At 51.7% G+C, this 22,195-nt stretch overlaps 1 protein-coding gene across 3 annotated transcripts in view; it reads left to right on the top strand.

The window, feature by feature from the left end:
• PODXL2 (podocalyxin like 2) overlaps positions 1 to 22,195 on the top strand; it is a 56,185-nt gene that overhangs the window by 23,804 nt on the left and 10,186 nt on the right. For all 3 annotated transcript variants that reach the window (XM_081526610.1, XM_081526611.1, XM_081526609.1), the window contains exons 3-4: positions 18,882 to 19,597; positions 20,130 to 20,204. In XM_081526610.1, coding sequence (XP_081382736.1) covers positions 18,882 to 19,597; positions 20,130 to 20,204 — 791 coding nt within the window. The remainder of the gene's footprint in view (positions 1 to 18,881; positions 19,598 to 20,129; positions 20,205 to 22,195) is intronic.

Below are 22,195 nucleotides of genomic sequence, written 5' to 3'. Positions count from 1 at the left end.
AGAGGAGAAAATGATTTTTCTAAAGTAGGCAACCCCAGAGCAAGGGGGCCTGATAATTTTCCTTTTAGAGTTTGGAAGACTTGTTCTCCTGTATCCCCTCCAATTTAATGGTCCACTTGCTGTGTTTTGTTTTAGAAGCTCATACAGCAATTGGACATCTGGCTTATAACCAGGAATCCAAATCCAGCAATATCCAGTTATCCACAAGCAGGCCTTAAGCTGTTTTACTGTTTTTCATGACTTTAACCTTTGAATTAACACCATTTTATCAGCAGAAATAAACCTCTTTCCTGGGGCAGGCACACATCCCAGATACTGAACCCTCTATTTAGAAATTTGTACCTTAACTTTAGACACCCAGTAACCCTTTTTCCATAAATGAGTTAGAGTCTTAAAAGTGTTCTCATCCTATGCCTTCTTTGAAAAACTTGTTACTGAAAGATCCTGTGCATATTCCAAAGTAACTCCATCTGTTAACTTTAACTCTGGTGTTGTGCCAAGGTATTCCTGAAAATGTACAGGCTATCCGTAAATCTTAGAGGGGGAGTCGAGTCCAAGTATATTGTCAGGTTTCTTTTGTATCTGGGTTTGTCCACTCTAGGGCAAAAATGGACTGAGGTTCTTTGACCAGTGGAATGCAGAAGAAGATATCCTTTAAACATAACACAGTAAGCCGACTGACTTCCCCTGGGATCTGAGGTGACATGGTGTGAGGCTTGGTTAGGCTCAGTGTGGATGGGCTCCCCTGCTTCATTACCAGCCCTTCATTTCAGTTCAGTTCAGTCGCTCAGTCATGTCCGACTCTTTGAGACCCCATGGACTGCAGCACTCCAGGCCTCCCTGTCCATCACCAACTCCCGGAGTTTACTCAAACTCATGTCCATGGAGTCGGTGATGCCATCCAACCATCTCATCCTCTGTCGTCCCCTTCTCTCGCCTTCAGTCTTTCCCAGCATCAGGGTTTCCATGGCATCTTTTACCGTTCTCTATACTTTGTGCCAATGACACAGAAATGCCTCCTTAAGGAGGCCAAGATGTGATCTCGAAGAGGATTGCAGCCCATCTTTGTAGACATATTCTAGAAACTCTCTGCTGAGTAAATTTATCCTTACGTGTACATAATTCTGCCATGTATAATCTATAGTTTTATATTTTGTATTGAAATAGAATAAATAAGAAATAAGCTTTACTGAGTTGCCATTAAGATAACGTACAACATCACAGCCATCATGCCTTGGCCAAGGGACCCTCCCAGGTCCTTCTGCTGTCGGGGCCCAGGACTCCTTGGGGTCCCCCCACAACCACCCCTGAGCACACCACCCGTAGCCTGGCTGTGCGTTGAACTCGGGGGGGTGGGGGGCACAGAACCTGCAAGTGACTTTAGGGGGAGGGTTAGTGCCTTTGTGGGCCTGGGGTTGTGCATCCCTTATGCCATTTGTTATAGCCTCACATCCCAGAGAGGTGGCTGTGCTGAGCCCTAGGACTGGTCACCAGAATTTAAAATCCACCTGCAGAACTCTGAAGCTTGACCTTGGCTATTATATGTCAGCCAGGCTGGCGAAGGAGCCCAGTTTAAAGGGGTCAGGACCATGGGGGTGATGCTGCCACATCAGCTGGCTCCCGTGGTGTCTGAAGCCCCTTCTGGCCCTGCCTGGCTGGCTGGGAACGTGTCTTCAGAGACTGGCTTTGCCTACACAGGAGCCTGAGATTGGCAGCCTTACAGCTGTGACGGGTCTGGCCTCACGACACAGAGAAAGTGTCCTCTCTCCTCCGAGCTTTGTTTCTGCATCAGTTACAGGAGGGCTGTGGGCACTGACCCTGGGATGTGCAGGCCTGATGTTCCCCATAGCTCAGGGGAGATGTCATTTCCAACACCCGCCACCTGGGGGCGCTGTCACTCCTCAGCGCGTCAGCCAGTGCATCAGGCAGGGAAGATAATGGGGAGGGGGATTGAATGAGTTCCCAGGTGGGCCTCTCCTATCTCAGGGACAGTGAGGAGACCTGGCTGGCTGGCCGAGCCCCAGGCAGCTTCCACACATTGAGACCAAGCTGGAGCCTCCCCTAGGTGGCATGGGCTGTGAGGGACCCTTCCTGACTCTCCGGTGCCCGAGTTGTGATGCCTCTCCAGGGCACAGGGACAAGCTTTGATGTCCTTTCATACTGTCTTGAAAGTGTCTCCCTGGTATCTCTGCTTGTTCAAATCTGTGTCCAGGTGAAGAGTATGTTTGTCCTGACAGGCTTTTGGGGTTTGTGGGACCTGACTCCAGACACCTGAAGTAGATGGAATGAGAAGACAAAGGATGGAGGATGGAGCCCCGCTCTCCGTGGCCACAAGGCTGTCAGTGGACAGGTCTCAAGTCAAGTCTTCATGGTCTGGGGCATTGTGAAATCCTGTGATGGTGTTGCAGGATACAATCCAGCTCTGGGAGATGGTCGTGTATGGGAGGCAGACGTGTCCAGCGGACAGTGTTGTTCCAGGAGATGGTGGTGCTGCAGGAGGTGGTGCACCAGGAGATGATGATGCTGTAGGAGATGGTGGTGTCCAGGAGATGGTGGTGCTCTGGGAAATTGTGGTGTCTTGGAAGAATGGTGCTCCAGGAAAGGTGGTGCTCCAGGGGAAGTGGGGTCCAGGAGATGGTGGTGTCCAGGAAAACTAGTGTTCTGGGAGACAGTAGTGCTCCAGGTGACAGTAAGTCCAGGTGAAATGGTGGTCCAGGAGATGATGGTGCTCAGGACTGGGTGGTGTTCCAGGAGACAGTAGTGCTGAAAAGATGGTGGTGGGAAGGAGACTGGTACTTCAGGAGAGAGTAGTATGCAAGAGATGGTGGTGTCCAGGAGACGGTGCTAATCCAGGAGACGGTGCTGCTCAGGAGATGGAGGTGTCCAGAAGACAGTGATGCTCCAGAGGACTGTGTTGCTCTTGGAGACAGTGGTGCACAGGAGATGGTGGTGTCCAGGGGACAGTGGTGTCCAAGAGACCTTGGTGGCTCAGGAGATGGTGGTGTCCAAGAGACTGTACTGCTCAGAAGATGGTATTGTCCAGGAGACTGGTACTCCAAGAGATGGTGACGTCCAGCATAATATGGTGCTCCAGGAGATGGTAGTGGTCAGGAGAGGGTGCCATTCGGGACGGTGGTGTTCAGGACACAGTGCTGCTGAGGGGACAGTAGAGTCAAAGAGTCTGTGATGCTCCAGGAGACAGTGTGCACAGGAGACAATCATGCTCCAGGAGACAGTTGAGTCCAGGAGATAATAGTGCTCAGAAGACGATGGTCTCCAGAAGACAGCACTGCATAGCAGACAGTGGTCTCCTGGAGCGTCTCCAGGAGACAGTGGTGCGCCAGGAGACAGTGTATCAAGAAGACAGTGGTGCTCCAGGAGACAGTGGTGCTCAGGAGACAGTGGTGCCCAAGAGACATTGGTACTCTAGGAGACAGTGGTTTTCAAAAACAGTGGTGCTTCAGGAGACTGTGGTGTCCTGAAAACAGTGATGCTCCAGGAGAAGGTGGTGTCCAGAAGAGTATACTGCTCTAAGAGATGATAATGCTCCAGGAGACAGTCCCAGTTCAGTCGCTGTCGTGTCCGACTTGGCAACTCCACGGACTGCAGCACGCCAGGCCTCCCTGTCCATCACCAACTCCTGGAGTTTACTCAAACTCATGTCCATCGAGTTGGTGATGCCATCCAACCATCTCATCCTCTGTTGTCCCCTTCTTCTCCCGCCTTCAATCTTTCCTGGCATCAGGGTCTCTTCCAAGGAGTCAGTTCTTCACATCAGGTGGCCAAAGTATTGGAGTTTCAGCTTCAGCATCAGTCCTTCCAATGAACATTCAGGACTGATTTCCTTTAGGATGGACTGGTTGGATTTCCTTGCAGTCCAAGGGATTCTCAAGAGTCTTCTCCAACACCACAGTTCAAAAGCATCAATTCTTCGGTGCTCAGCTTTCTTTATAGTCCAACTCTCACATCCATACATGACTACTGGTAAAACCATAGCTTTAGTATCCAAGATAATATGGTACTTCAGGAAACGGTGGTGTTCAAGAGAGGGTGGTGCTATAGGACATGCTGGTATCCATGAGACAATGATGTTTAGGACACACTGGTGTTAAGGAGACTGGAGCTCCAGGAGACAATGGTTCTCAGGAGATGGTGGTGTCCAGGAGACTACGGTGCTCAGGAGACATTGGTGCTCAGGAGACGATGGTGTCCAAGAGACTATGGTGCTCCATGAGTCAGTGGTGTCCAAGAGAAAGTGGTGCCCAGGAGAGAGTGAAGTCCAAGAGACAGTGGTGCTCCAGGAGACAATTGTGTCCAGAAGACATGTTGCTCCAGGAGACAGTGGAGTCCAGAAGACAGTGGTGCACAGAAGACAGTTGTGTTTAGGAAACAGTGGCGGTGCAGAAGACTGTGGTATTCCAGGAGACAGGGATGTCCAGGAGACAGTGGTTCCCAGGAGATGGGTGGTGTCCAGAAGATAATGGTGCTCCAGGAGATGGTGGGGTCCAGGAGACAGTGGTGATCAGTAGCCATGGTTCCCAGGAGAGAGTGGTGCAGAGGAGACAGTAGTCTCAGGAAATGTTGGTTTCCACGAGACAGTGGTGCTCCAGGAGAAAGTAGTATCTAGAGGACTGTGGTGCTCCAGGAGACAATAGTACTCCAGGAGAGTATGGTGCACAGAAAGCCTTGTTGCTATAGGAGACAGTGGTGCTCCAGAGATGGTGGAATCCAGGAGACAGTGGTGCTCAGGAGACGCTGGTGTCCAGTAGACAGTGGTTCTACAGGACATGGTAATGCCCAAGAGACAGTGGTGCTTAGGAGAGGATGGTGTCCAAGAGAGTACACTGCTCAGAGATGGTGGTACCCAGGAGACAGGGGTACTCAGAAGATGGTGGTATTGAAGAGAATGTGGAGCTCTGATGTCTATGGTGTTCATGAAATGTTGGTCTCAGAGACAGTGGTGCCCAGGAGAAGGTAGGTCCAGGATATAATGGTGCATAAGAGACATATCGGTAATCTCAGATATGCAGATGTCACCACATCTATGGCAGAAAGCAAAGAACTAAAGAGCCTCTTGATGAAAGTGAAAGAGAAGAGTGAAAAAGTTGGCTTAAAACTCAACATTCAGAAAACTAAAATCATGGCATCTGGTCCCATCACTTCATGGCAAATAAATGGGGAAACAGTGGAAACAGTAAGAGACTTCATTTTCTTGGGCTCCAAAATCACGGCAGATGGTGACTGCAGCCGTGAAATTAAAAGACGCTTACTCCTTGGAAGAAAAGTTATGACCAACCTAGACAACATATTAAAAAGCAGAGACATTACTTCTCCAACAAAGGTCTATTTCGTCAAAGCTATGGTTTTTCTAGTAGTTATGTATGGATGTGAGAGTTGGACGGTAAAGAAAGCTGAGCGCCAAAGAATTGATGCTTTGAACTGTGTTGTCAGAGAAGACTCTTGAGAGTCCCTTGGACTGCAAGGAGATCCAACCAGTCCGTTCAAAAGGAAACCAGTCCTGAATATTCATTGGAAGGACTGATGCTGAAGCTGAAACTCCAGTCCTTTGGCCACCTGATGTGAAGAACTGACTCCTTGGAAAAGACCCTGATGCTGGGAAAGATTGAAGGCAGGAGGAGAAGGGGAAGACAGAGGATGAGATGGTTTGATGGCATCACCGACTTGATGGACATGAGTTTGAGTAAACTCCGGGAGTTGGTGATGGGCAGGGAGGCCTGGCGTGCATCTCTGGGGTTGCAAAGAGTCGGACACGACTGAGCAACTGAACTGAAGAGACACTGGTGTCCAGTAGACAATGGTGCTCAAGAGATGGTGGTATCTAGGAGACCATGGTACACATGAGACAGTGTTATGCATGAGACAGTGGTGATTTAGGAGATGTTGGTGTCCAGGGGACAGTGGTGCTCAGGAGACATTGGTTTCCAGGACATGATGCTTTTCCAGGAGACTGTGGGTCTCCAGGAGACAGTGGTATTCAGGAGAACATGGGGCTCAAGGAGACTATGATGCTCAGAAGACAGTGGAGTCCAAGAGAGAGTGCTAATCAGTAGACAGTGCTGCTGAGGAGACAGTGATGTTTGGGAGACATTTGTGTCCAGGAGACAGTGGTGCTCTGGGGATGGTGGTGTCCAGGAGACTGTGCTGCACAGGAGACCATGTTCTGCCTGAGACAGTGGTGTCCCAGGAGGTGGTGATGTCTAGGAGACCATGGTGCTCACAAGAGAGTGCTGCCCAGGAGACGGTGGTGAGGAAATCATGGTTTTGAAGAGATGGTACTCAAACAGCCTGTGGTACTCAGGAGATATTGTTCGTCTAGAAGACAGTGGTGCTTCGGAGAGGATCAGGTTCAGGCAACAGTGGTACTCCAAAGACAGTGTTGCCCAGGAGACTGGTGCTTGGGAGACAGTGGTGCTCCAGGTAACGGTGGTGTCCAGGAGACCATGGCCCACAGTAGTCAGTGTTCTGCATGAGGCTCTGGTGCTCCGGGAGCAAGTGGTATCTAGGAAGCTATGGTGCTCCAGGAGACGATAAGTGTCCAGGAGAAAATGCTGCTCCCTTTACACTGCTTGCCAGGAAGCAGTGGTGCTCCTGGTTATGCAAGTGTCCAGGATACAGTGGTGTTCAGGAGATGGCGTTGTCAATAGACAGTGATGCTCCTGGAGACGATGGTATCCAAAAGACTATGGTACTCAAGGAGACGGTGATGTCCAGGAGACAATGTTCTGCAAGAGACACAGGTGCTCCACAAGAAAGTGATGTCTAGGAGACTATGGTGCTCTAGGAGATGGTGGTGTCCTGGAGGCAGTGGTGCTCACTAGACAGTGCTGCCGAGGAGACAGTGGTGCTCCAGTGACAGTGTTGTCCAAGAGACAGTAGTGTACAGGAGACAGTGGTGTCCAGGAGTCAGTAGGGTCCAGGAGACAGTGGTGTTCAGGAGATGGTGTCAGTAGACAGTGGTGTCCAGGAGACTGTTGTGCTCCAGGAGACGGTGGTGCTTGGACAGTGATGCTGAGGAGACAGTGGTGTCAAGGAGACAGTACTTCAAAGGAGACAGAGGTGTGCATGAGAGAATGTGGCTCTAGAAGAAAGTGATGTCTAAAAGACTGGTTTTCAAGAGGACACAGTGGTATTCCAGGAGACTACGATGCTCAATAAACACTGTTGCTCCAGGAGGCAGTGGACTTAAGATGGTGAGTTTCAGGAGATGATGGTGCTCAGTAGACATGCTTAGGAGACAGATGTGCTCCAGGAGAAAGTGGTGTCTAGGAGACTGTGGTGCTCCAGGAGATGATGGAGTATTCAGGAAACATCGCTGTTCTGGGAGACAGTAGACACACAAGACAGTGGGGTCCTGGAGACTGGTGCTTCAGTAGAAGTTGGTGTCTAGGAGACTGTTGTGGCCCAGGAAATGGTGGTGTTCCAGAAGACAGTGATACTCAGGAAACTTTGTTGTTCTGGGAGACAGTGGAATCAGGAAATGGTGGAGTTCAGGAGACAGTGTTGCTCAGTAGACATGGTGCCTAAGCACCAATGATCCTCCAGAGACAGTGGTGTCTAGGAGACTATGGTGCTCCAGGAGACTGTGCTGCCAAGGGACTATGGTGGGCCTAGAGACAGTGCTGTGCAGAAAGCAGTGGTGCCCCAGGAGAGAGTGGAGTCTAGGCACTGTGATGCTCCTGGAGACAGTTGAGCTCCAGGAGACTATGGTGATCCAAAGATGGTGGAATCCAGGAGACAGTGGTGTTCAGAAGAGGTGTGGTGTAGAAGAGATGGTCCTCAAGGAGACTGTGGTGTTCAGAACATACTGTTGCTCTGGGAGACAATGATGGTCAGGAGAGGGTAGGGTCGAGAAGAAATGGTGCTCAGGAGACAGCAGAAGATGACGAAACTCAGCAAACATTGTTGCTCTGAGAGACAGTAGACTCAGGAGATGGTGCGGATCAGTAGACATGGTGCCCAGGTGACAGTGGTGCTCTGGAGACAGTAGTGTCCAGGAGACTATGGTGCTCCAGGAGACAGTGGTGTTAAGAGACTATGGTCTTCCAGGAGACTGTGGGGTCAGGAGAAAATGTTGCTCCAGGTGAAGAAGGTGGTATCCAGCAGACATGGGGAGAGGGTCCAGGAGACATTGGTGCTCAGTAAACATGGTGCCTAGGTGACAATTATTCTCTGAAGACAGTGGTGTCCAGGAGACAGTGGTGCTCCAGGAGACAGTTGTGTCCAGGAGAGATGTTGATCCAGAACACAGTGGTATACTAGATACAGTGGTGTCTAGGAGACAGTGGTGGTCCAGGAGACAGTTATGAACAGGAGAGATATTGCTCTGGGGACAGTGGTATCCTGCAGACAGTAGTACACAGGAGACAGTGGTGTCCAGCATACAGTGGTGCTCCAGGAGAAAATGGTGTCTAGGAGACTGTGGTGCTCCAGGAAATAATGGTGCTCAGGAAGCATTGCTGCTACCTCAGACAGTGGACTCGAGATGGTGGGTTCCATGAGCCATGGTTCTCAGTAGACATGGTACCCAGATGGCAGTGATGCTCTGGAGACAGTGGTGTCCAGGAGACAGTGGTGCTCCAGGAGACTGTGATCCTTCAAAAGACTATGGCGATAGGAGACAGTGGTGCTGAGAGAACCGTGGTGTCCAGGAGACTGTAGTCCACAGGAAACAGTGGTGCTCCAGGAGAAAGTGGTGTCTAGAGAACTATGCTGCTCCAGGCAATTGTGCTGCTTCAGAAGAGGGTAGAACTCAGGAAACGTTCTTGTTCTGGGAGACAATGGACTCTGGAGAAGGTGGGGTCCAGGAGACAATGGTGCTCAGTTGACAGGGTGCCCAGGTGAAAATGATGCTCCAGAGACAGTGGAGTAGTAGACATGATGTCCATGACACATTGGTACTCAGGACACATTGGTGCTCAGGACACATTGGTGCTCCTGGAGAAGATAGTATCTGGGAGACTATGCTCTTGAGAGATGGTGGTGCTTCAGAAGATGATAGTACTCAGGCAACATTGTTGCTCTGAATGCACTCAGAAGATGCTGGGTACCAGGAGACAATGGTGCTCTGTAAACATGGTGCCCAGGTTACAGTAATGCTTGGGAGACAGTGGTGTCCAGGAGACTATGGTGCTCCAAGAGACAATGATGTCCAGGACTCAGTTGTGCACAGGAGGCTGTGGTGTCCAGGAGAAAGTTGTGTCTAGCAGACTGTGGTGTTCCAGGAGATGGTGGTGCTCCTGAAGGCTATGGTATTCAGGAAACATTGTCACTCCTGGAGTCAGTAGACTCAGGAGATGGTGGGGTCCAGGAGACAATGGTGCTTAGTAAACACGGTGCTCAGGTAACACTGATGATCCTGAGACAGTGGTCCTCCAGGAGACAGTGTTGTTTAGGAGGCTGTGCTCTTCCAGGAGACTATGTTGTCTAGGAGACAATGGTGCAGAGGAAACTGATGTTCAGGAGAGAGTGGTGTCTAGCAGTCTGTGGTGTTCCAGGAGACTGGTGCTCCAGAATACTGTGGTACTCAGGAAACACAGTTGCTCTGGGAGACAATGGACTCAGGAGATGGTAGGGTCTAAGAGACAGTGGTACTCAGTAGACATGGTGCTCAGGAGACAGTGATGCTCCAGAGACAGTGGTGTCCAGTAGACACTGGTGCTCCAGGAGACGATAGGGCCCAGAAGTATATGGTCAACAGACCGTGGTGTCCTGGAGACAGTGGTGTCCAGGAAACGGTGTCCAACAGATAGTGGTGCTCCAGCAGACAGTTATGCCCGGGAGAGATATTGCTCCAGGAGACAGTGGTATCCAGCAGAGAATGGTGCATAGGAGACAGTGGTGTCCAGGAGACAGTGGTGTCCAGGAGAGACTGTTCCTCTAGAAGAAAATGGTGTGAGAAGTCTCTGGTGTTCCACGAGATGGTGGTGCTCCAGGAGACTATGATGTTTAAGAAACATTGTTTAATGTTTAACAATGTCTCCTTAAATTGCTCCAGGAGACACTGGACTCAAAAGATGGTGGGGTCCAGGACACAATGGTGCTCTGTAAACATGGTTCCCAGGAGACAGTGATGCCCCAGAAACAGTGGTGTCCTGTAGACAGTGGTGCTCCAGGAGATGGTGGGGTCCAGGAGACTGATCATCCAAGAAAGGATAGTGACCTGGAGACATGGTGTCCAGGAAATGGTGGTGTCTGGGAGACAGTGCTGATCAGGAGACCATGGTGTCCAGGAGACCGTGGTGTTCAGGAGATGGTGGTTTCAATGGATAGTGATGCTTCTAGAGACGGCAGTGTCCAGGCAACTGTGGTACTCCAGGAGATGGTAGTGTCAAGGAGAGAATGCTACATGGGAGACAGTGGTGTCCAGGAGACAGTGTTTCTCTAGACAAAAGTGGTGTTTAGAAGACTATGCTGTTGCCCGAGATGGTGGTGCTCCAGGAGAATATGATGTTTGAGAAAAATTGTTGCTCCAAGAGACAACTCAGGAGACACTGGGGTCCAAAAGACAGTGGTGCTCAGTAAACATGGTTCCCAGGTGACAGCGATGCTCCAGAGACAGTGGCATGCAGGAGACGGTGATGCTCAAGGGAAAAGTGGTGTCTGGGAAACTCTGGTGCCCCAGGAGACAATGGTGCTCAGGAAAACATTGCCGCTCTGGGAGACAGTGAATTCAGGAGATGGTGGAGACTAGGCGACAGTGGTGCTCCATTCACATGGTGCCCAGGTGATGGTCATGCTCCATAGACAGTGGTGTCCTGGAGACTGTGGTGTTCTAGGAGAGAGTGGTGTCCAAGAGACAGTGGCCCTCCGGGAGAAAGTGGTGTGTAGCAGACTGTGGTCTTCCGCAAGATGGTGGTGCTCCAGGAAATAGTTTTTTCCAAGAGAGACATTGCTCCAGAAATCGGTGATATCCAGGTGAATATGATACTCCAGGAGATGGTGGTGTCCAGGGGCCAGTGCTATTCAGGACATGGTGGTGTCAGTAGACATGGTACTCCTGGTGACGGTGGTGCTCAGGAGACAGTGTTGCTCTAGATGAATGTGGTGTGTACAAGACTTGGTGTTCAAGTAGATGGTGGTGGTAAGGAGACTATGGTTCTCCGGAAACGTTGCTGCATGAGACAATGAACTCAGGAGATGGTGGGCTCCAGGAGACAGTGGGGCTCAGTAAACAAGGTGCCCAGGTGACAGTGATGTTCTGGAGACAGTGGTGTCCAGCAGACAGTAGTGCACAGGAGACGGTGTTCTGCATGGACAGTGCTACTCCAGGAGAAAGTGGTATCTAGGAGACTGTGATGCTCCAGGCAATGGTGGTGTCCAGGAAACAATGGTGCTTACTAGACAGTGCTGCCCAGAAGACAGTGGTATTCGGGGATGGTGGTTTGGAAGAGAATGGTGCTCAAGCAGACTGTGGTGCTCAGAAGATATTGTTACTCCAGGAGACAATGGTATTCAGGGGAGACTGGTCCAGGAGACAGCAGTACTTAGTAGACAAGGCTGTCTGGAAGATACTGGTGCTCAGGAGACATTGATGTCCAGGAGACAGTTGTGCTACAGGTGAGGGAGGTGTCCAGGAGACAGGTTGCTCTAGGAGATGGTATTGTCCAGGAGACAGTAGTACTCTAGAAGATGATGGTCCTCAGGAGACATCAGTGATCAAGAGAATGTGGTGTCTAGATAAGAGTTGTGCTCCAGGAGAAGGTGGTGTTCAGGAGAGAATTTGTTCCACAGTCAGTAGTGTCCAGGATGGTGCACAGGAGACCGTGGTGTTTAGAAGACTGTGGTACTCCAGGTGATGGTGCTCAGGGAACATTGTTGTTTCAGAAGACATTGGTGCTCCAGAGACGGTGGCATCCAGGAGACAGTGGCACTCAGGAGATGCTGGTGTCAGAGAGAGTATGATTCTCCAGTAGACTACAGTGTTCAGATGGTTTTGTTGTTCTGGGAGACAGTGGTGCTTAAGAGAAGGTCGGTTCCAGGAGATAATGGTACTCAGTACAGTGGTGCCCAGGAGACAGTGTTCTCCATGAGACACTCCTGCTCCAGGAGGAAGTGGTGTCTAGGAGACTGTGGTGTTCACTAGATTGCTGCCCAGCAGACAATGGTGCTTAGGAACCTTGGTTTCTAGAAGACATTGGGTCTCCAGGAGACAGTGGTGTTCAGGAGACGAGGGTGTTGAAGAGGTGGTACTCAAAGAAACTGTGATGCTCAGGAGATATTGTTGCTATGGTGGACAGTGGTGCTCAGGAGAGGGTGGGGTCTAGGAGCCAGTGGTGCTTCAAGTGACAGTTATGTCCAGGAGAGAAGTTGCTCCAAGAGATGGTGGGGACAGGAGACAGGGATGTCCTGGAGGTAATGGTGTCTTAGGAGTTGATGGTGCTCAGCAAACATTGCTGCTCCAAGGGACAACAGACCCAGGAGACAGTGGCATCTTGGAGACAGTGGTGCTCCAGGAGAAAGTGGTGTCTAGGCGACTGCTGTGCTCCAAGAGATGTTGGTGCTCCAGGAGACTGTGATGCCCAGGAGACTGTGGAGTCCTGGAGACTGTTTGCAAGAGATAGTGCTGTGCAGGAAACAGGAGTGCTCAAGAACGGTGGTGTCTGGGAGATGGTGGTGTCCAGGAGACAGTGGTGTCCAGGAGACTGTGAGGGTGCAGCAGATGTTCTAGCCCACTGGACAGTGGTGCTCAGGAGATGGTGGCGTCCAGGAGTCAGGGTGCTCAGAAGACTGGTGCTCTGGGAGTCTGTCCATCCGTGAGACGTGTCCCATTCTCCCACCTCTTGCTGTTTTTGTTGGTGCTATTGTCCACCTTCACTTTTCCAGTCCTCTTCCCCTCTGATTGTTCTCTCCCTTCCTCTCCTCCTGCTAGTCCTTTTGTCCCCGTGTCCTGTCCTCTCCCCTTTTTCTCCTGCTGATCCCCCTCCTCCTTCCTTCTGTCCACCTCTCCCCTTCCTCCACCCCCTTTCTTTGCTCTCCCTCACTCCTTCCCTCTCCTCTTTCTCCATTGACCCCTTTCCTGCAGGATGCCTGCTCTAGCCTCCCTGCTCCTCTCGGCTTGCTGACCCTCGTCCCTCTGGTGGACTCCTGAGTGGAAAGAGCGCTCTCTTTGCTCCCCCACATCCACCTGTCTCATGTCCCTTTTGCACCCCTTCCTCCTGGAGCTCTGAAGCTTGCAGTCCAGACGGCCTGCCCTGTCCCCTGCCTTTTTTCCTCTGGTGGCTAACCTTGTATTTACAGACAACAAGAAAAATTCCACGTACGCTACACTTAGATCCTTCATTGTTAACATATTTCTGCATTTGCTTTGTTATTCTGTGTATGTTTTATAGACATAGTGACAGAGTTCTTCCATAAGCCCTTGACAGTATGTTGCAGACAAAATTCCCATTTGACCCTTAAATACTTTGGTGTGTGTTTCTAACAAAGACATTCTCTGGTCACACCACAGTGTGTGAATCAGAATCAGGAAATTGACGTTGATACAACCTGTGCCATGTGTCCTACTCTTTGCTACTCTGTGGGCTGTAGCCCACCAGGCTCCTCTGTCCACAAGATTTTCCAGGCAAGAATACTGGAGTGGGTTGCCATGCCCCTCTCCAAGGGATCTTTCTAACTCAGGAATCGAACCTGCATCTCCTGTATTGCAGGCAGATTCTTGACCTGCTGAGCCATCAGGGAAGCCTGATACAATACTATTTAACTACAAAGTGTATTCAAACTTTTCCAGTTTTTCCAGCAACATCTTTAGTAGCACAAGGAAAATAATAAACTTTTCCAGTTACCGTCTAGTCCAGGATCACGGACTGCATTTAGTTTCCTGTGTGTTTTGTTTCTTTTATTCTGGAACACTCAGGCTTGCCTCTCATGATTTTGATTTTGATTTTTTTTTTTTTAAGGAGTCAGGCCAGTTATTCTGTAGGCCCCTTCTCAGGTTTGGTTTGTCTCGCGTTTCCCCTTAAGCAGATTTGGAGTGTGTCTTTTTGGTGGGAATGCCATACTCATCTTACCTTCCTCCGTTAATCAGACCCAGTTACTCTTAGGTAAAGCTTGGTTTCTTTGCTAGTTAGTCTGCACTCACATTTCGATCCAGTGTCACTGCCTCTTCCCTGGATCCTCTGTTTTTACCCCACCAGGGCCTGTCCCCCCAGCTGCTCATGTGTCACCGCCTGTCTTATCTCTGGTCTGGAGTCTGTACCCCTGGTGGGCCTCCCATTCATCCTCATTTCTGGTGTGAGAGGCACTTCCCTAGTTCAGGTCACACGCAGTCTTGTCAGTACACTCGGCCCTGTGCCTCCCGGCCCTCCGTCCTGCATTCTGACCCGTCACTCAAGTGCTTACAGTCTCCTCGTCCTGGGGAGCACACGTCCACGATGCTGCTGCTTCCCTGTTGTGAAGTGAACAGTGTGATCATTCCTTTGATGGTGGTCATGGAAGACCCACAGTCGCGCAGTGTTTGTGCTGTCAGTGGTGCCCAGGGCCACCTGTCTGAGTCCAGACCACAGGCCTGCGTGCTGCGTACTGTTCCTAGTTTACAGAGAAGGGAAAGGAGGCGTGTGGCGGTTAAGCACCGCGTCCACGGCATCCAGTTCATACTCGGTGGAGATGAAGTCACACAGTGAAAGGGGAAGGAATGATTTTGGATGCCGAGAGGTGGTAAAGAAGGAGGAAGAGAGAATTCTGCTGATGCCAAGGACAGGTGAGCGTCGGTGATTCGTCGAGTCACCGGAGAGGGGCTGGCAGAGGCTGAAGGCTTGGTGGGAAATGTCAGTCTGGGGAGCCTTTTGTGTTGAGGAAGTAGGTAGAGTCTTCAGAAACAGTCAACTCACTGAGAAAGAAGTCCAGAAATGATGAGTCAGGATTGATGGTCTGAAAGTGAGACCTTTAGGGAGAGAGGGGAGGAGCTGACGTGACTTGCAGAGGGGCCTGCATCGTGCTTGGAGGTCTGATCCCCCTGTGGGGCTTCCTGGGTGTGGGAGGTGGGGGTGGGCACCAGGAGCTCAGCAGGCAAGCTGCGCTGCTGTCCACTCTGCGGGCTTCGTGTCAGGTGCTGGCGACGCAGAGTGGAGAAGATCACCCTGCTTGTCCACGGTAGCTTGAAACCTGGTGAATCCTGTATCTTTCTTGCTTTGGACAGTAGAGTTGTTTTTAATGCTGCCGGTGTAAGACACATTCATCAAAATTCTCTCCAAAGCTTAGACTCTCCAGGCTAGAAAGAACCTTAGAAATCCTAGGTCTCGGCATCCTCTCTTGTCACAGGAAAAACTGAAGCCCAGGGCAGCCGAGGGCCCCACCGTTACTTGGACAAGCGTGCCAGTGTTGGGCAGTAGAGGATGTGTCAGCTCAGGCCTCTCCTTGGGGACACTGCCCAGTGGGACTCTGCAGGGCCGTGCCGCTCTGACCTTCCCCTGTCAGGCCCTATCCGCGCTGCTGGCTGTTTCCAGCTCCCTTTTCCTCTGATGTCACCGTTTCTGTTAATGGCGTGGCTTCCCCCACAGTCAGCCCCTCCTCCCACAGTGCCGATCCTCCTGTGGGCCAGCCGCCCTGCCCTGGGCCGCCTCTTACGTCCAGTCCTCTCTCATCGTCTCCACTACCGTCAGCTCCGTCTCTCCTGAACCACTGTGACAAGCCCCTGACTCTCTCCTGTCTTTGATCCCCTCCTTCATCTAATTCTTGTGCTTTGCTGTCTGGTTAGAAATGAGATCTCACAATTGGAAGCGGTTTTATATGTTTTATGCCCAGGCACCCACCTGACATTCTGTTGTGTAGATTCCTGCCAAGTGGTCAACCAGCCCATTTCAATCATGTTTTTATGTTGCATTTTAGTTTTAAACAGGTCAGTTATAAAATTTTTACTTAGACTGAAGTAAAACAGTTCTATTCTTCTCTCCTTGATTTGGGGCTTCCCAGGTGGTGCTAGTGGTAAAGAACCTCTTGCCAGTGCAGGAGATATAAGAGACCTGGGTTTGATCCCTGGGTCGGAAAGATCCCCTGTAGGAATGCATGGCAACCCACTCCAGTATTCTTGCCTGGAGAATTCCCAAGGACAGAGGAGCCTGGCGAGCTGTAGTCCATAGGGTTACAGAGTTGGACATGACTGAGGTGACTTAGCACGCACACATCCTGGTTTTACAGAGGTAGCTGTCTTTTTGTCTCTGAGGATGTTAATGATCACTCCTTCCAAGAGCTCGTTTGTTGACTGGATTCACCTTTCTCTCGGAGGACAGTTGCTTTGCTGTCTCACAGTCACGCTCCTTCCTGAGCCTGGCTTTCCTCCTGTGTCCTGTGAATCTTGACTGTTCTCAGTGTTTATAAAGGGGGTGCTGGACTGCTCAGTCTTACTTGCTGTGGGTCTCCTTGCTGTGCTCTGGGTACCGCCCCACCCGCAGGCCTCACCCTGGCTGCTCTGCCCCGGGAGCAGGTCAGCTTCCTACATAGTGCGCAGGGGTAAACCTTAAGCTACTGAGTCTCTGCCGCTCCAGAGAGTGTAGTTAACAAAGCGGGGCGGGTGGAGGGTTTTACTTACTCATTAAACCTTATAGTGGGCTTTCAGTGATCATTCACCTTCTAAAAAAATCAAAAATTTTCTTATGAAAATAGTAATTCTTAGAGCCCTCTGGATCTTTGTTCTCATTTGAATGCTTGCTCTCTAGGCCTGCTGTATAGCTTATGTCCTGAGATTTATTTTCATGACATTTCTCGTAGTTGATTTCCTGTGTCTTCTTTTTGGATTTCTTGGAGAACTTTTTTCTTTCTGTAATTCTCTCTGAATCTGTCGATAGTAAAACCTTTAAAACTGTGTATATGAAAACGTCTTTATTTTGTAATCACATTTAAATGATAGTTTGGTTGGGTATAAAATTCCAAGTTCAAAATAAGCTTCCCTCAGAATTTTGAGCACACTTTTCCTTCTTGCAGTCTAGTGTTGTTGGTTAGAAGCTTGATGATGGTTTGATGATAGTCTGTTCCTTGTTCCTTTGTAGGTAGCCCGTTCGTTCTCTGAGAGCTGACGTGTCCTGAGAGTGAGGCTAGTGTGAGCCTGCCATTGTTCCCTGTTCACGTCCTCCCAGCCTGAGTGTTCCTTCTGTGTGGCCTGGACTTGGGATCTTTCTGTCTTGTTGAAGATGACATTAACTAGATGCCACCCACACTGACTGCCTCTATCTCTTAGCTCATTTTTCCTTGTGCTTTTGCTCTGATGACTTTTCTTTGACTTTTCTTCAAGCTGGTCTATCGAAATTTCACATACATTGAAATGACTTTTAGTTTCCAAGAACTTTTCTTTTAATTAATTTATATTTTAATTGAAGGATAATTGTTTTACACAATTTTGTTGTTTTCTGTCAAACCTCAGCATGAATCAGCCATAGGTATACATACGTCCCCTCCCTTTTGAAGCTCCCTCCCATCTCCCTCCCCATCTCATCCCTCTAGGATGATACAGAGCCCCTGTTTGAGTTCCCTGAGACCTACAACAAATTCCCTTTGGCTATCTAGTTTCCATATGGTAATGTAAGTTTCCACGTTACTCTCGCCATACATCTCACCCTCTCCTCCCCTCTCCTCATGTCCATAAGTCTGTTCTCTATATCTGTTTTTCCATTGCTACCCTGCAAATAAATCCAAGACCTTGTCTTTTTAAAAGACTACCTGATTTTCTTGTTACCCCGTTCTTACTTTAGGGACGCAGTGTTTTTATCTTTCTGAGATGCTAACGATAATTTGAAACATGATCTTCTGTTCCCTGAGTTTTGTGTTCTCTGTCCTCACTAAGCCCACAGTACTACTCTCTCCTTGATTCTGATGATAAGAACTTCCCTCTTCCGCTGCTGACTTTTCCTCTTTATTCTGGTTGAGAGGTTATCTGATTCTCTGAGCTCATCTGCTTTCCATGTTACCAGAAATTTATCTATGTTTTTTAGACTTTTATTTTGATGGTGTAAAACAATTCTCCCTTTTGTCAGAAATTTGGGAGGAGGAGGAGACCGAGCAGCTCAGTCACCCCCGTCGACCTTTCCCAGCCCCGGTTTTACGGTGTTTCAGAACTTTGATGTTTATTATTATTACTTTTAGCTTCCATAAAATTTCTTTCTTCACTTAGATGAGTTGAGGTGTTGAGTTGGCGTCTCGGTGTCGGTGACGGGTATTATTCTGAAACAAAGTGGGGCCACCAGTACCTGTTGCCACCTGGATGTCGACTCGGACACTGTGAATGAGTTTCCAAACAAACTGGCCTGTGCTTTTCACTTATCCTTGAGAAGACAGACATCCCAGTCTCCAGGAGGCCTCCGTTCTCTGGGGCTGGCGGGCGAGGAAGCGCTCCTTCCCGCCAACGGTGGCGCTGAGAGCACGGGAAGGCGCCAGATGCCAGGGCTCAGCCTCCTCCCTCTGCTCCCCAGCATCTTTCAGTTCAGAGCAGGAGCACCGGTCAGGGACGGTGGTCATCACCTGCGCTGAGAGGGTCCTCAGACTGACCTGGAAGACCTTCACCCCAGCCCATTAGGAAAGGGGTGAAGGGTCGTGATGGATTTTCAGGACAGAGCCCAGAGGAGCAGCGAGAGAGATGTGGAGAGCCGGCTGCCTGGGGTGGGGCGCAGACAGCCCGCCACCCCGGGTCTGTGGGGCTTGATACACTGGCAGGTTCGTGCCATGTGGCTCCCATGGAGGAAGTGAGGGCCAGCCTGGGGCTTGTCCCCCAGCCCTGCCCCCTCCAGTCCAGCCTGTTTCCCACTCCTTTCCCACGTGACCCACTGTCCACCGACCTCCTGACCATCCCCCCCGAGGCTCTCCTGGTTGTTTTTATCATCTGCTCAGCAAATCCATGAATGATGAAGCTTGTGAATGAAATCTCCCTCTCTCCACAGATTATGTTTTTCCGGACCTGACTGAGAAGGCGGGTCCCACGGACAACACGGGCCAGAGTCAAGAGACACCGAGTCTCCCCTCCCCGCTGCCCGGGGTGAACCTGGTGGGGCCACCTTGGCACGTGGCCCCCGGAGAGGAGGAGGAGGAGCAGCTGCTGCCGGTGACCAGACCTCAGGACGACACCCGAAGGCAGGCCCCTGGCTTCCCACCGATGGGCAGCAGCCTGGCCCCGGGGCTCCCTGAGCACAGGCCTGAGGAGTCAGGGGACCAGGCAGCCTCTGGGGGGGAGGCAGGCAGCAGCATGGAGTCCGGCCTGTCCCCACCCAGGGTCAGCGTAAGCCCGGTGACCCTGAGGGGTCAGGACACAGCCGGCCGAGGGGCAGGGCCCACGGTGCTGCCGGCCGTGGGGCACAGCAGTGAGTCTGAGGCCCCTCCGGAGCCTGAGGAGGCCGCTGCTGCAGCCGTGGGCTTGGCTGGCCGGCCGGGTGCGGGGCCGTCCCCTGCCTCCTTCCCTCAGACGGCGGCTCCCAGCGGGGCTGAAGGCCCCAGCAGAGACTCCCTGCAGCCCAGAGCCTCGGCCTTTCTCCCGCTGGCCCCTGGAGGCACAGAGCTGACACCTTCTTCTGTGACTCGGGGGCGAGATGACCTCAGGCAGGAGCCCCAGGAAGGGCAGGCCCGGGGGGCTCCATCCAGAAGGCCCTGGGACTCCACACAGGTAAAGTGATGGTGTGGGGCAGGGGTGGGCAGTGGGCAGGGGTGGGCAGTGGGTTGGGGAGGGCGGGCAGCAGACTTCAGGGGCACTGCTCACGGCCCAGCAGCGGTGTCCTCTCCACACTGACTTGTGGAGGTGTGGCGCCCCCTTATCCCCCCTGTTCAGGGTCCCCCTGCTTGTCACAGCTGCTGGGGGCGCACTCCTGCCAGCCCCCTCCCCCCCAGCCCGGCCCACGCCCGGCCCCAGAAGGAAAGGGATGGTCCTGGGCAGTCAGCCCGGGTGTCCGCCCACAGGTGTGCTGTTCGCCATTTAGAGCATTCCAGTTGCCTCTGCCCTGGAGCCTCTGGGCCGGCGCCTCCTGTCCCCGAGAGAGAGCAGGTTGTGAACTTGGGCCAGGCCGGGGGCTGTCAGTCGTCGAGGTGACGCAGCTGGTCTGCCCCGCCAGTGTCACAGCCACACCCAGCCTCGCCCTCCTTACGTGTCCAGGGGTTTCCATTCAGGCTCCCTCCAGATGCCCTTCTGTTTCACTGCACAGGTGATCTGCAAAGACTGGAGCAACCTGGCCGGGAAGAACTACGTCATCCTGAACATGACCGAGAATGTAGACTGTGTGAGTGCCGGTGGGCGGGCAGCCGGGCCCTGTGGGGGCTGCAGGGGGACGAGCTGCTCCCACCAATGCCCGAGAAGAGAGGGCTCTCTGGTTTTAAATCCCCAGGGCTCTGCGCTTGCCCCCTCTGTTTGTGATTTTGTGGACAGTGTTGTGTCTGCAGGTTGCCTTTCCTGTGTGTGGTTTTGGTCAGTTTTCCATACACGTCCTCTCTCGGGTGTCTGCTGGCGTTAGTTTGGAGCTGTTCTCAGGAGGGCCGGTGCAGCCTGCTGGTGGGCTTCACTGAGCTTCTCCGGAGGGTGGTCTGGCTGGGCTGTTTATGAGAATGTCTTATGTCTGAGAATGTCTGAGAATGTCTTATGTCGGTGTCTTTAGGTCCTTCTTCCTGGGTGATTAGGATCTTGGAAAGAGGAACTTCTGTCCTACTGGAGGGTATGGGGCTGATCACCAGTGTTCTGGAGCAGGTGCGAGAGGGCTGTGTGTCTGTGTCAGGACAGGCGTGCCTGACGGGAAGTTCATTCACTGCGCTCATTTGCGGCGTGAGCCTCTCCCACAGTTGGGTCTGCTGTCCTCAGGGTCAGAGACCCTGTGTTTTACCATCACTGAAGATGAACTTTCAGTCTAGTGCAGGGAGAAGGGATGTTTGTCAGCTCTACAGTGTTGAGTGGGGAGCGGACGGGGGCCGCCTAGGGATGCAGTGCTTCTCAAGCAGACTCGGAGAGTTGTCTTGTCCAGCATTGTCCTGGAGCTCACTGGAGCGCCGGTCCTCCCCTCCCGTCCTCCCCTGGAGCTCCCGTCCTCCCCTTCCGTCCTCCCCTCCCGTCCTCCCCTCCTATCCTCCCCTCCCGTCCTCCCCTGGAGCCTCCCATCCTCCCCTCCCCTCCTCCCCTGGAGCTCCCGTCCTCCCCTCCCGTCCTCCCCTCCCATCCTCCCTTGGAGCTCACCAGCGCTGTGCACCCTGAGCGCTTGGGGAGTGGATGCGTCGGTGTGACTGCGTCTCGGCTCTGCCCAGGCTGCCTCAGGACCAGCTCTCTGGGCTTGCTGAATTGGGAAACCGACCCACCATCCACTTCCGGTGCCCAAGCGTGTGGCTCTCGTCTCCTCTGTTGTTTTGGTGTAGCTTTGTCTTTGTGGTTTCAGACCTTAAAAAACAACCTTCATTCTTCTTCAGTGGACTTGGGGTAGGGTAGTGAGAGTACGTGCGCACATTTAACGTGGAGTGACCAGTGAGATACTCACTTCTTCCCAGCATCTTTATAAACGGGTAGATTTCGACATCATGGGTGTGCTTTAACCCAGGGCAGTTGTTAATCTCATGTATGCTCACTCTGCTAACTGGATAAAATGCTTAACGCGAGGGCTGTGGGTTAAGTTTATTTGGTGTCTGAGCACAGGGGCCGGGGAGGCAGTGTCTCAGAGGCCCCGAGGAGCTGCTCGGAGTGGTGGACATCGAGCTGGGATGCATGTGAATTTTGGTGAAGGGGCTGCTTGCAGCCAGGGTCTCAGGGGAAGGCTGCCACTGGCCTCAAGGATCTTGCAGTTCATGATTTTAGTGCTTTGCTGTTGTGGGACAGAGTGGGAATCTGGGGCCAACAACGTTCTTCCTTAGTATACATGTTACCTCTCCAGGGGCCCATGTATCCAGAACACAGCATGCTTCATCCTGCTTTCCTTGCAGAGGGTTCTTGTATGTCAGTGACGCCAGTGGCCAGTGACTTGATCCTTGTGGAACTGAGTGGTGGGCAGCCCGCTTTGTCTGCACCCCTATTTGGCCAGTGAAAGCCTCTTTGAGTTGGCTTCTGAGTCCTTTTGACCAGTCTATTAATGTTTGATAGTTTCCCTGCTTTCCTTTTTATTTTATTTATTTATTTGACTGTGTCAGGTCTCAGCTGTAGCCTTGTATCACGCAGGCCTGTTGTTGTGGGGCAAGGACTCTCGCGCTGTGGAGCATGGGCTCCAGAGCACAAGGGCTCAGGAGTTGTGCAGAGGCTTAG

Source organism: Giraffa tippelskirchi, chromosome 9, assembly GCF_054371585.1.
Source record: "Giraffa tippelskirchi isolate mGirTip1 chromosome 9, T2T-mGirTip1v1.2.pri, whole genome shotgun sequence".
Classification (NCBI taxonomy): domain Eukaryota; kingdom Metazoa; phylum Chordata; class Mammalia; order Artiodactyla; family Giraffidae; genus Giraffa; species Giraffa tippelskirchi.
The sequence above is the reverse complement of the archived record's forward strand: the minus strand, read 5'-3'. Positions and strand labels throughout refer to the sequence as shown.